At 48.8% G+C, this 14,795-nt stretch overlaps 1 protein-coding gene across 1 annotated transcript in view; it reads right to left on the bottom strand.

The window, feature by feature from the left end:
* The window catches only part of LOC139275964 (neural cell adhesion molecule 2-like), a 540,891-nt gene that overhangs the window by 123,579 nt on the left and 402,517 nt on the right, over nt 1–14,795 (bottom strand). The window contains exon 11 of the mRNA XM_070893225.1: nt 6,595–6,716. Coding sequence (XP_070749326.1) covers nt 6,595–6,716 — 122 coding nt within the window. The remainder of the gene's footprint in view (nt 1–6,594; nt 6,717–14,795) is intronic.

The raw sequence follows: 14,795 nt of genomic DNA, 5'->3' as shown, positions 1-14,795 counted from the left end.
CCATGCAAAGAAAAGAAAGACTTGCATTTATAAAGCGCCACCGGACGTCTCAAAGCGCTTTACAGCCAATGAAGTAGTTTTTGGAGTGTGGTCACTGTTGTACTGTGGGAAACGTGACAGCCAATGTATGCACAGCAAGCTCCCACACACAGCAATGTGATGATGACCGGATAGTCTGCATTAGTGATGTTGATTGAGGGATAAATATTGGCCAGGTCACCAGGGATAACACCCCTGCTCTTCTTCAAAGTAATGCTGTGGGATCTTTTGCGTCCACCTAAGAGAGCAGACGGGGCCTCGGTATAGCGTCTCATCCGAAAGACGGATTGGCAAGAAAGCACTATTGCTAAAGAGCTATGTTAACCAGAATGCACCATGACGAGAAGGATATGCTGACTGAGTGCTATGAAGTAAAGTGGGAGGAGGCTCATGTGGAGCATAAACACCGGCACGGACCAGTTGGGATGAATGGCCTGTTTCCGTGCTGTGAATTCTATGTTATTCTATACGGCCGGATCGGGCCTGTTACCGCCAGAAAATGGCGGCCAGGCGGCGGAGTTGAGTGGCCGCCGACTTCTGGTCCAAAGGCCGCCACGAACCAAATTCAGCTCGGCGCTTTTTCGGGCAGTCCCCACCACCGCTGCTGCCAACTGCCCCAAGCGTGTCATCAAAGCACGCACCGCTGATCTCGCGCACCTCCATCCCACCCCACGCGAAGTTCATGTCCAAAATCCTTAAATCCGCCGCACGGCGCTCGCTCCTGACAGCATTCTCTGTCGGTGCACCTTGTTTTGTGTGTGTGTGAGGCACAGCATTGCGGCGGTCCTTCACTGGGAGGGCGCACTGCCGGGGCGGTCATGTTTTCTTTCCGATCGACCAGACAATTATGCTCCCCCCCCGGGTTCGGCCGGGCGGCCAACGGGCAGCCTGGCACTCCCTCTTGCGTGCCGGGCCGCTGGCCCAGCCGAGACCCTCCCTGGTGGCCGATCCTAATTATTCGCTGCTTCTCTCCCCTTTGACGGAGGTGAGATTCGTGGAGACGCAGACGCACGATGATGTCACCACCACTCCGCCGCTAAGTGACGGCGCCGGAGAATCCGTCCCGCCTCCCGCTCCGCCCCTCACCAGCACATCTGCCCCATTATGACCGGCTTCCTGTCCGATCCGAAATAAATGGCAAAGGGAAGAAAACTGATCGAGAGCCCGTCTCATCGGACCCAACGGTAAAAAAATTTTTTAAACGGAATATGCGCCAGCTTTCTGTCGGGCATGAATTTCGGCCCAAATGTCAATAACTTTATGAGCAAGAAAGTACCATTACTAAACAATCTGATTAGTAAGAAAGCATTACAGACAGTGCTACCAGTGTTCAGTAAAGATGATACTGATGCACAATTAACCTAATTATCTTTGATTCATTTCGCTGGCGAAGTATTCCACTCAGGTGGCTCCAGGCCCAGCGAGAGGATTTGAGTATAGGAGCAGGGAGGTCTTACTGCAGTTGTACAGGGCCTTGGTGAGGCCTCACCTGGAATATTGTGTTCAGTTTGGTCTCCTAATCTGAGGCAGGACATTCTTGCTATTGAGGGAGTGCTGCAAAGGTTCACCAGACTGATTCCTGGGATGGCAGGACTGACATATGAAAAAAGATTGGATCGACTAGGCTTGTATTGACTGGAATTTAGAAGAATGAGAGGGATTCTCATAGAAACATATAAAATTCTGACGGGTTTGGACAGGTTAGATGCAGGAAGAATATTCCTGATGTTGGGGGAGTCCAGAACCAGGGGTCACAGTCTAAGGATAAGGGGTAACATTTAAAATCATGAAGAAACATTTAAAATCATGAAAGGGATAGACAAGATAGAGGCAGAGAGGTTGTTTCCACTGGTTGGGGAGGCTAGAACTAGGGGGCACAACCTCAAAATACAGGGGAGCCAATTTAAAACCGAGTTGAGAAGGAATTTTTTCTCCCAGAGGGTTGTGAATCTGTGGAATTCTCTGCCCAAGGAAGCAGTTGAGGCTAGCTCATTGAATGTATTCAAGTCACAGATAGATAGATTTTTAACCAATAAGGGAATTAAGGGTTACGGGGAGCGGGCGGGTAAGTGGAGTTGAGTCCACGGCCAGATCAGCCATGATCTTATTGAATGGCGGAGCAGGCTCGTGGGGCTAGATGGCCTACTCCTGTTCCTAATTCTTATGTTCTTATGTTCTTATGTAAGCCATTTACGACTGAGATGAGGATAAACTTCTTCATTCAGAGAATTTTGAACCTGTGGAATTCTCTACTGCAGAATGCTGTTGAGGCCAGTTCGTTAGATATATTCAAAAGGGAGTTAGATGTGGCCCTACGGTTCAAGGGGTATGGAGAGAAAGCAGGAATGGGGTACTGAAGTTGCATGATCAGCCATGATCATATTGAATGGTGGTGCTGGCTTGAATGGCCAAATGACCTACTCCTGCACCTATTTTCTATGTTTCTATGTTTCTATGTTTATCAGTGATAGATAAAACAATGAAAACTCTTCAAAGAGGTGGGGCTGGAGGAATACATGTACAGCAGCAACTTAATGTGACATCTAGCATGGATTTAGAAGGCGTAAACCCTGTGTGCTAAACCTCCATAATTCTCAGTTTTGGTCTCCTTACCTATGGAAGGATAGGTGTGCCTTAAAGGAAATGCAACAAAGGTTCACTGAACATTCCTGCGATGAGAGGGCACTGTCCTATGAGGAGAGATTGAGTTGAATGGACCTATATTCCCTCGAGTTTAGATGCATGAGAGGTGATCTCATTGAATCGTATAAAATTCTTAAAAGGCTTGACAGAGTAGATGCAGGGAGGATGTTTCCTCTGGCTGAGAAGTCAAGAACATGGGTCACACTCTCAGAATAAAGGATTGGCCATTCAGGACTGAGATGAGGAGAAATTTCTTCATTCAAAGAGTTGTGAATCTTTGGAATTCTCTGCCCCAGAGAGCTGTAGATGCTTAGTCGTTGAGTATATTCAAGACAGGGATCGATAGATTTTTGGATACTAAGGGAATCAAGGGATATGGGGATAGTGCGGGAAGGTAGAGTTGATGTAGAAGATCAGCCATGATCTTATTGAATGGCGGAGCCAGCTCGAGGGGCCGAATGGCCTATCCTGTTCCTAATTCTTATGTTCTTATGTTCTCTGAGGATGGTAAAGATAAAGTGGAGAACGGAACTTGCTATTAAACAGTTGATTTGTACTTTAAGAAAGCCTATGGTGTCAGGCGTGGCTTAGTGGTAACACTTCCCACCTTTGAGTCAGGTCGTGGGTTCAACTCCCACTCCAGACATGTGGGAAAATAATCCAGGTTGGCACTCCCAGTGCAGTGCTGAGGGAGTGTTACATTGTCGGAGTTGCTGTCTTTCAGATCAGATGTTAAACCGAGGCCCCATCTGCCCGCTCAGGTTGGACGTAAAAGATCCTATGGCACTATTTCGAAGAAGAGCAGGGGTGTTCTCCCCAGTTTCCTGGCCAATATTTATCTCTCAATTTAGCATCACACAAGCAAATCATCTGGTCATTAATACATTTCTGCCTGTGGGAGCTTGCTGTGCACAAATTATCTGCCGTATATCCTACATGACAAAGATGACTAAACTTCAAAAGTAATTTATTGGCTGTGAAGTGCTTTGGGATGTATTGTGTATGTGAAAGGCACTATATAAGTGAAAGTATTTTCGTTCTTTCTTTCTTATGACAAATTTGTCCTTGCAAGGCTTCAAGCTAAACTGCAAGCCACAAGAGTTGTGGGTAGAAGCTGGGTACAGAGCTGATTAAACAACAGGAGGCAAAGTGTATTCATCAGAAGGTACGATGATAGATGTGGGAGTGGAGTTGAGTGGATTCCTACAGGAATTGGTGCTTTGCTCCCTCCTGTGCCCAACCTTAATTTACAAAACGCAACGTGATCTTGTCACGTTTGCTGAGGACACTAACATCGGAATAGCTGCAGGGACAAAAGGGTGCAGGAACAGGCTTTTGCAAAGATTGAGATTGGACATGCGGTTTGACAAATGAAAGGTAGATCAATACTACGTACTTGACATTGGTGCAAAACTATGAATGATAAAGATTTAAAGAAATGGGTAGAATTGAATTATTGCAGGGAGACTTAGTAAAGGACACTGGGGTCGAGTGTGACTTTGAGTGATCGTGTGAAACCGGTGATACTGAGTTGGCAGCTCATTTACATCGCTCCCGGTATGCAGTCCCAGTGAACTCAATGGAAATAAAGAACCGGGAGCAATGTTAAACGGGCTGTCAACTCGCTTGACCCCAATGTCCTTTACTAAGTCTCCCTGAGATAATTCAATTCTACCCATGTCGACTCACTGTCACCCATTTGACATGACTGCTCAAAGTCAAGATCCACCCCACTGATAGTGGGATCATCACTGTCAAATTCTAGACAATGTAGTGAAGTGAGTGAACAACTGATAGGAAACGTCACTGTCCACACTTCATTTGGAACACTTCCTCGCCTTCTGGCACCATGGAACAAGATTAGGGTATCAAACGATATTGAGCTACGGTGGGTAAATGAAGTTGAGGTACAGTCATCAAGATCCACGGCGCGGCCCTGGACAACGTGGACCACATTCCATACCTCGGCAGCCTCCTAGCAACAAGAGCAGACATTGATGACGAGATTCAACACCGCCTCCAGTGCGCCAGTGCAGCCTTCGGCCGTCTGAGGAAAAGAGTATTCGAAGACCGGGCCCTCAAAACTGCCGCCAAGCTCACGGTCTACAGGGCTGTAGTAATACCCGCCCTCCTGTATGGCTCAGAGACATGGACCATGTACAGCAGACACCTCAAGTCGCTGGAGAAATACCACCAACGATGCCTCCGCAAGATCCTGCAAATCCCCTGGGAGGACAGACGCACCAACGTTAGCGTCCTCGACCAGGCCAACATCCCCAGCATTGAAGCAGATCTGCCATGATCTCATTGAACGGTGGAGTAGGCTCGAGGGGCTGAATGGCCTACTGCTGTTCCCATGAGGGAGAAATTGGCCTCTTTTGTGCCTCCTCTTCGCACCTTCGGGGGGGGGGGGGGACAATAACGGGGCTCGAATGGCTTTCTGATCGGGCGCGGCGAAAGTACCGATGTCCGCGGACCTTCCGTGCAGATTGGCGCTGGTGGATGCAGATCCCGCCCTGATCTCCTGTGCTCCGGAGACCATGATATTGCCCGGATCCGAAATCCCTTCCGTCGCCTCCTGCGGCATCGCCAGGCGTCAACAACGGCAGCTGCAGGAGGCGTGTGAGCTCGGCCAGCCCGCAAGGGGACGGCACTGAGAGGCATTGGCGCCCAGGGTAGGCCAACATTTTATTCTCAGTCCTCTGTGCTGCTTTTTGAACGTTTCTCACGGTCCGCTTGAGCAGCCCTGCGCTCTCTCGCAGTGCTTGGGGCTGCTCTTCGTGAATCGCAGGTCCCTGCACCCACCCACCATTCCCTGGCTTACTTTCGAAAGCACATCAGCAATGGCCCTTCCCTTTAAGGGAGGGAAGGAGCCCGTGAGTCCGGAGGCGCTGCACGGGACATTGTACAGCGCTCTGTCGCTACCCTCCCTCTCGCTCCGTTTAGCGCTCCAAGGGAAGTGGTAGCTCTTGATTTAATCCGCAAGTTCACGTCCGCTGGAATTGGGTAGCGCCCCGTGATACTTCAGTGCTCCCGCAAAAATGAATGCTCCACTCGGGGTGCCACCCAATTTCTAGCCCTATGTTCTCATGCACATTCTTGAAGTCGTTACTGGGTGATTACATTTTCAATCCATTTTCATTGCCAGCAAAGCAAATATCACAACTCAATCCTGGATTTCAGACACGACCTCAGTTCCTGCCCTCTTCCGGATACAGGAAACATCACAACAACCTCCCCTAGCTTCACCTCAGACTGAAGCCTGTCCCGCTAACGACCAGGAGCAGATAAGAGCATAAGAATTAGGAGCAGGAGTCGGCCAAACGGCCTCCTTCGAGCCTGCTCCGCCATTTGATGAGATCACAGCTGATCATCAACCTCAACACTTTCCAGCACCATCCCCATATATCCTTGACTCCCTTAATACCCAAGAACATACTCTGCGGAAGAAGATTTCGAGAAGAAGTGAATTGCGAACATGATCCCACAATCCACGGCCTTTGCAGCATCGGTCACTTTGCAGCTTGGCCACCATCGTGCCATCTGGGGTTCTGAACTCCCCCCCACCCCCGCCTCCCCTCCCCACCCCCCCTCCCCGCAGCCTAAATTAATTTGGAACCCCACATGGCACAAAGTTGCAAAATGGTGGGGAGTGGACTCATTCTCACAAACCCGCCCCCCCACCCTTGAAACTGGATCGTCACATCGCTCTTTTGTGTAAGAACAGTTACCTTGGGTTTAAATCGTCCTGGAATTCGACTGTCTGCTGTTGTAACTAACATATGAACCCACAAGTTAACAGTCACCTATACAGAGGACAGAAGAACTGAATACTACCCTGGTGCTTACGAATCTTACAGAATGCTGCTTCAATCCCTTTATCGTTAAGCGGTATTAGATCAGGATACTCACAGTCCTATATTTCAGCAGATATTTTAGGATGGGTGATCCGCCATCATCTTGCTTCGTCACAACCAGCTTATAGTTCTTGCCGCTGCCACTGTGTCCCTGCACTGTTGGAGGACTGGGCTCTTCTACGAATAAACAAAGAGGCAAGAGTTTCAATGAGAACGCAGCACAGAGACAATCTTTGGCGCTCTCAGTATATTCGTGTTACACTGAGACTGTAAACATCATAATGGCGCTGGATTCTCGGTTCTGCTGATTTTGGGGCGGTAACGTTTACACCCGGGGTACAGTTTGCGCCTCAGAGAGCAAAATTGGGCAGCTGGGCCCTGAGTGTGGGGCGGAGCGCTAAGGGAGGGGTTGCACACCTCTCTCAGGGCACTAGGCCGGCTGAGCATGCGAAAATCCCGAGCTAAAAAGCCGGCCTCGGAGGGCTCGAAGAGAGGCCTGGGGGTTGCAGGCGTGGGGGGGGGGCGGGGGGGGAACTGAAAAAACCCAGCAAATACATTCCCAATAAATAGCTCATGTCACCACAACATAAATCGCAAAAAAAGTAAAAATAAAAACCAATCTCATTTACCAGAGGTCAACGTTACTGGCCTCACGGCAGCCGCTACAGCTCGGACCGCCCGCTTTCACAGGCGGTTCCAGCAGGGGGCGCTCTACGCAGCGCTACGGCTCGGGCGGGAGCCAGGAATCGAGCCGGTGTCTCAACCTCTGCCGGGCGGTAATGCTCCGCACCCCGCCAAAATTCCCGGCGGGGCGCTGGAAGCCAGCTACCTGCCCAGAAGAGCTTACCGCCGCCATTGCCGGCCTTCCGCGGCGCTATCGGGGCCGGCAGAAGACCGAAAATCCAGCCCAATGTGCCCCGAGCATGTGTTAAAAAAAAAAGGCACCCAGAGGCATTGGCCTTAGGGTCACCAACTATCAATCCATTTTGATTTCTATTATTTTAGGACTGACTGCCTGTTCCTCTGTGAACTTTCAATTTCCATCAAGCTTTGACTATTTTTCCTCACATTTTCTGATGCAAGAAGTCCTGTTGGTGTCAAAAAGTTAAAAAGAGTACGAGCAAGGTATCGGAAGAAAATACATTGGTGAATCTCAAACAGCCCCTACTGTAGTGTACCCTGGTGGACACCAATGTCCTCCAAACACACGTACCCTTCTGTCACATTGTACACGAGGACATGAAGGGGGTACGCACTGATTCAGCACTAAGGGATGGTGATGTGAACCTCAGAACGAACAGACATTGCTCATAGCATCCTGGAGACTTTGCTAGAGGAAATATCATTGCAATATGATCACATGTAACTGAATAGCTTTGGTTGAGAACTAATTATTGTTTGAATCTCCAACACATTCTGCCACCGAATGATAGAACGTAAGCTCGAGGAACAGCACCTCATCTTTCGTTGAGGCAACTTACAGCCTTCTGGACTCAACATCGAGTTCAACAATTTCAGAGTGTAACCGTTGCCAACCTTAGGCTCCTTTTCCCTCCCCCTCCCGCATCCCCCTCAGAGCCTGTTTTTTTTCTTTTTTTTCCTTCTTGTCTCTAATGGTAGTTGGCCATTATCCCACCATTCACACCCTACCTCGACTAATGTTTTTCTAACTCCTGCCATTACCATTTGAATTTGGGCCATCACTCCTTTTGCCTCTCTAATCTCTCCTGCCTTCCACCCTATCACAGACCTTCCCTTTTGTTCTTTCTTCCCCTCCCCCTTTCAGTGCTTGTTAAGAATCTGCTCTTTTCGAACACTCTCCAGTTCTGACGAAGGGTCGTCGACCCGAAACGTTAACTCTGCCTCCTCTCCACAGATGCTGCCTGACCCGCTGAGATTTCCAGCATTTGCTGTTTTTATTCCAGATTCCAGCATCCGCAGTATTTTGCTTTTGTATAGATGATAGAATGCCGGTTATTCAGCTACAATTTCCTGAATATTGAGTCTCCACAAGGAATCAGGGTTTTTGTAGGACAGCGAACTTTAATATACAATTCCATTGGTCTATTGGAGCATAACCTATATAATTCGCTCCCACTGTCTAGAATTCAATAGGACCTAATCTTTTCACATCCACTTTCTTATATAGAACTGTATTGGACCAAAATTTTTCCCATTCATTTCCATTGTACAGCTCCCAATAAATCGAACCTTTGCTGATTCACCCCATTGTACAGATTGCAATGGACCAAACCGTTTCATATTCACCCCATTATACAGATCCCAATGGACCAAACCCTTTTCCATTCAGTCTCAGAATATAGAGTAATACTGCACCGATGACAAGTATTGAATTAAATGGACCAGACCCCTTCCCATTAGTCCCCATTAGATACATCTACATTTCATTGTGCAATGCACTAAATACCATTGATTTACTGCCAAAAGCGTCTCAAAGCAGCTGCACATTTCAGTAAACTAATCAACTTTGTGTAAAGATATCTGTTCCTGATGTTTTTGCTTTTGTTTTCTATTCAGATAGAAGCACAGAACAATGAACAATTCCAGGGGCTGTGATGCAAAAATTTACAGATTGACTGCTTTTATCTGCGGTTGACATAAGATCTGATCCCAGCAGGATGGTATTATGGCAATGGAGTACGCACTCAGTAACATTCAACTGACTCCATCTTCGTTAGTTACATATAATTTCATCAAATGCACCGCAGAACACAAAAATAGAATTGCTATGCTTGATTATGTTGGCAGCAATGGCGTGGTTTTACAACCAGAGTTTGCACAAAGGAATAGGCCCCGTATGTTCACCCACAGCAATTGAGTAAGATGGAAGGCAAATAGTCGCTTATCTCCACTAGAGCCCACTGCATCCAGAGGGGTACCAATGCTACTATATTACAGCAACTCTAAAGTCAATACTTCGGAAAGAGAGAGAGAGACCCAGGTCTTCGCCTCTGCACAATGGTCCAATACAAAACTAATACTATACAGGATGGAACCAAGGGAGTGAGAGAGAACAGGGTCCCAGAGGATGCTGGAGCCCTGAACTAAAGGAAGAAATGAAATACTTGCATTCATGCAGTCTTTTTCACAACCTCAGGGTGTCCCAGTCATAGCCAGAGAATTACCAACAATGACACCTCTTCCCACTCCCGCACCGTTATCTCCGGAGTCCAACAGGGATCTGTCTCCGGCCTTCTGCTATTTCTCATCGACATGCTACCCCTCGGTGAGATCATCTGAGAGCACTGCATCAGGTTCCTTATGTACGCAGACACCACCCAACTCTACCTCACCACCACTTCTCTCGACCCCTCCACTTCCTCTGATTTGCCATGTTGCTTGTCTGACATCCAGTGTTGTACAAGTAGAAAATCCCTCCAATTAAACATTGATAAGACCGAAGCCATTACCTATTGGTAGTTGGATAAATATCGGCAAGGACACCAGGGGAGAATTACCCATCTTTTCAAATTAGTAGAATGGAATTTTTTGGCAGTTACCTGTGGTCCTCGGTTTAATGTCACTTTCATCTGAAAGACAGCACCTCCGACAGTGCAACACTTCCCTCAGTGTTGCATTGGGAGGGACAGCTTAGGTTCTGTCTTCAAGTTTCTGGAGTGTGACTTGAATCCACAACCTTCTGACGCAGAGAAGGGAGTGCTACCCACTGAGCCATGGCTAACTTAACCAAGGTACCATAAGTGCCATGAGACATCATCATCATCATAGGCATTTCCTCGGAATCGAGGAAGACTTGCTTCCACTCTAAAAATTAGTCCTTAGGTGACTGAACAGTCCAATACGAGAGCCACAATCCCTGTCACAGGTGGGACAGACAGTCGTTTAGGGAAAGGGTGGGTGGGACTGGTTTGCCGCACGCTCCTTCCGTTGCCTGTGCTTGGTTTCTGCATGTTCTCGGCGATGAGACTCGAGGTGCTCAGCGCCCTCCCGGACTTAGGTGGGATCTTTGGCCAGGGACTCCCAGATGTTGGTGGGGAGGCTGCACTTTATCAAGGAGGCTTTGAGGGTGTCCTTGAAGCATTTCCTCTGCCCACCTTTGGCTCGTTTGTCGTGAAGGAGTTCCGAGTAGAGCGCTTGCTTTGGGAGTCTCATGTCAGGCATGTGAACAATGTGACCTGCCCAGTGGAGCTGATCGAGTGTGGTCACAGTGCTGCAATGCTGGGGATGTTGGCCTGGTCGAGGAAGCTAACGTTAGTGGGTCTGTCCTCCCAGAGGATTTGTAGGATCTTGCGGAGACATCGTTGGTGGTATTTCCCCAGCGACTTGAGGTGTCTACTGTACATGGTCCATGTCTCTGAGCCATGCAGGAGAACGTGAGATATGCCAGGATTGGTTCTCAGCTCCTTCAAATGTATCCCCCCCCAGCTCCCTTCTCTCAGACAAGTCCCAGTAATTTGGGGCCAGAAATGAGCAGCTTAGCCGACCTCTGGTTTTATATGTTGGCACCCACATGCTGATTTTTTTTCTCAAAAGAACTTGGCATCTATCTACGGCTGCACAAGATGAGGGAACTCATCAACTGCTCTGCAAATGCGAAAAAACTCATGCACGCTGCGGCCCATTATCATAAAAATACATTATGCACATCACAAAGCGTCTGGAAGTCAGGTACAGGCTTCATTTCCTGGCCAAAACATGGCCGGGTGATTTAATTACTCAACAATGAGAATGAGAAATGCAGAGATTAAAAATGTCGGTGCTTAACTCGCTTCCTGGAGCAGTCCTCGGGAACAAAGGCAAAATCCACAGGGGGTCCAAGTCTGATTTCACCAAATTAGGACACTGCTGGAGAGACTAATCATTTATGACAATTAATTATCGTTCCGCCCACGGAGACAATTGTGTGGTAAATTCTTTAGCTTTGGGTCTGTTGCCAACATCTATTATTTTAATTAGAATCTGCGTACTGAAATGGTAGATAAACTTCAGGGAATGAATTCCATTCAAATACCAACGTTCTCCCCTGTCCCCCTGCCCACCGCCCCCCATTATCGTGCTGTTATGGCTATTTTCTCTCACTGCCCACTCCGTACGTAACTTTTCTTTCATCCCAGGTCTCACACCCATTTGTAGCTAAGGTGGCAGCCAGTTAACCCACACTTAGGCCTCCATCAGAGCTACTTTGAGCAGAGGCTCCATGAGCAATGGGAAGGAGCAGCAGCCGGAACCTGGGTTTGCCTCTATAACCACAGCCGTGCGTTAGAAATGGGCTAGGATCCATCTACTTGAGTCAGAAGGTTGTGGGTTCAAGTCCCACTCCAGGAACTTGAACACATAAGTCTAGGCTGACACTCCCAGTGCAGTGCTGAGAGAGTGCCGCACTGTCAGAGGGGCTGTCTTTCGGAATAGGGATTAAACCGAGGGAGCATCTGCTCTCTCAGGTGGATGTAAAAGATCCCACGGCACTATTTCGAAGAAGAGCAGTGTGTTATCCCTAGTGTCCTGGCCAATATTTATCCCTCAATCAACGTAACAAAAACAGATTATCTGGTCATTAGAATAAAGAGTCAGACGAGATATTGCAAGTTCAAAGTAAGGTGTGACCGTAGTCCTTTATTTACAGATCTGAGAGTGTCTCTCCAGCCTGTGAGGCCTCCTTATATACATCTACTCCCAAGGGATTGTGGGATTCCTTGAGACTCCAGGGGATAAGCCCTCTGGTGGTTAGACATGGTATTTATAGGTTTAAATACATAACAACACTCCCCCTCCAAAGTCAATAGTGTAACTATTTACAATGTGAGTCGATCTGGGGCCTTCCTTTCCCTGGTTGATTGTTTTGGTGCAAATGCTGGTGTTGGTGAGTTGTTTGTTGGGCCCTCGCTGGGCTGCTGCGCAGCTGGCCTTGCTGGGCTGCTGGGGGTGGTGAGTCCTGCTGGGCTGCTGCAGGTGATGGGTTCTGTAAAGTCCTTAATCTACAGTATGAAACCACACGAGGCACATTCAGGGGACAAGGTCACTCTGTGACCTTAACTCTTTATTCACAGGACTCCAAAGACCATGACCCTGCGTGGGACCTCCCTTTTTATACCTGAGTTTCTCCCACAAGTTCACCCCTTGTGGTCAAGGTGTGCATCTAGGTTGAGTGTATACAGTAATACAGTGGTGTTACATTGTGGTTACATACATGACATCACCTCCCCTCCCAAAGTCTTATTGGGATCATAGGTTTAGTCTTTCAGGTGGTCTACGCTCCCTCGTGGAACGCTGCAGTTGGGGCTCTGGTTGTTAGACACTGACTTGAGTCTCCGTCACCTGTGGTGATTCCGGCCTGTCCGGGCTGACCACAGGGACTGTGCATTCTTCTGATTGCTCTTGTTGCTCGTTCACTGACGGTGTTGTGAGATCCATCTCATGGTCTTCTTTAGGTTCCTCCGTGTCAATGCTGAACCTTTTTTTTATTTGGTCCAGATGTTTACGGCATAGCTGACCCTATTCCCCTCTTTGTCAATTACAGTGCCCTCAAGCCATTTGGGCCCCATGGCGTGATTGAGGACGAATACAGGATCATTTATTTCTATACATCTCCCCCTCGAATTACGGTCATCGTACTTGTTTTGTGACTTGCGCTTGCCCTCAACTAAGTTGGTCAGGACTGGGTGAATGAGGGACAACCGAGTTTTGAGTGTCCGTTTCATTAGTAGCCCCCGTGAGCGAGTGCAGTCGGGATCTATAGGCCAGCAGGAGACGCGATAGGCGGCATTGTAGGGAGGGTCCTTGAATCCTGAGCATACCTTGCTTAATGATTTGGACCGCACGTTCCGCCTGGCCATTGGAGGCCGGCTTGAACGGCGCAGTCCTGACGTGGTTGATACCATTGCCCGACATAAACTCTCGGAATTCGTAGCTTGTGAAACATGGGCCATTATCACTAACCAGGATGTCCGGCAAGCCATGGGTTGCAAAGATCGCACATTGGCTTTCCACGGTGGTGGATGATGTGCATGAATTCAGAATGATGCACTCGATCCATTTCGAGTACGCATCTACCTCAATGAGGAACATCTTTCCCATGAACGGGCCCGCGTAGTCAACATGAATGCGTGACCATGGCCTGGTGGGCCAGGGCCACAGGCTGAGCGGGGCCTCCCTGGGGGCATTACCCAGCTGGGCACATGTTGTGCACCTGCGAACACAGTGTTCCAGGTCTGAATCAATTCCAGGCCACCAAACGTGTGACCGGGCAATGGCCTTCATCAGCACAATGCCTGGGTGCTTGCTGTGGAGTTCCCTGATGAATGCCTCCCTGCCATTCTGGGGCATAACTACCCAGCTGCCCCATAGTAGGCAGTCGGCTTGGATGGAGAGCTCATCCATCCGTCTGTGAAACGGTCTGACCTCTTCAGGGCATGCTCTGTGTGCGGGCGCCCAATCCCCAGTCATATCACATTTCTTAATCAGGTATAGGAGGGGATCTCTGTTTGTCCAGATTTTGATCTGGCGGGCTGTGATGGGTGAGGCTGCGCTGTCAAAGGCATCGAAAGCCATGACCATCTCGGCTTTGCTCCGCTGCCCCCTCGGTGGTGGCCAGTGGAAGCCAGCTGAGCGCGTCAGCGTAATTTTCAGTGCCGGGCCGGTGCCGTATGGTGTAGTCATACGCAGCCAGTGTGAGAGCCCATCGCTGTATGCGAGCTGATGCGTTGGCATTGATAGCCTTGCTGTCTGACAACAGGGATGTTAATAGCTTGTGGTCCGTCTCTAATTCAAACTTCCTACCAAAGAGGTACTGATGCATTTTTTTTACACCATAGACACATGCAAGCGCTTCCTTCTCGACCATCCCATATCCCCGTTCTGCTTGAGAGAGCGACCTGGAGGCATAAGCCACAGGTTGTAGTTGACCCTCAGCATTGCCCTGCTGCAACACGCACTCAACCCCATAGGACGATGCATCACATGTCAGAACCAATTTTTTACAGGGGTCGTACAGGGTCAACAACTTGTTTGAACAAAGTAGGTTTCGCGCCCGATCAAAAGCCCGTTCCTGACAGTCCCCCCAAAACCAATCGCAAACCTTACACAGGAGCACGTGTAGCGGCTCCAACAACGTGCTCAGGTTCAGCAGAAAGTTCCCGAAATAGCTCAACAGTCCCAGGAATGAACGCAACTCCGATGTGTTGCAGGGCCTGGGTGCTCGTCAAATCGCCTCTGTTTTGGATTCGGTGGGCCGAATCCCATCTGCAGCAGCCCTCCTGCCCAGAAACTCAATCTCAG

Source organism: Pristiophorus japonicus, chromosome 11, assembly GCF_044704955.1.
Source record: "Pristiophorus japonicus isolate sPriJap1 chromosome 11, sPriJap1.hap1, whole genome shotgun sequence".
Classification (NCBI taxonomy): Eukaryota; Metazoa; Chordata; class Chondrichthyes; family Pristiophoridae; genus Pristiophorus; species Pristiophorus japonicus.
The sequence above is the reverse complement of the archived record's forward strand: the minus strand, read 5'-3'. Positions and strand labels throughout refer to the sequence as shown.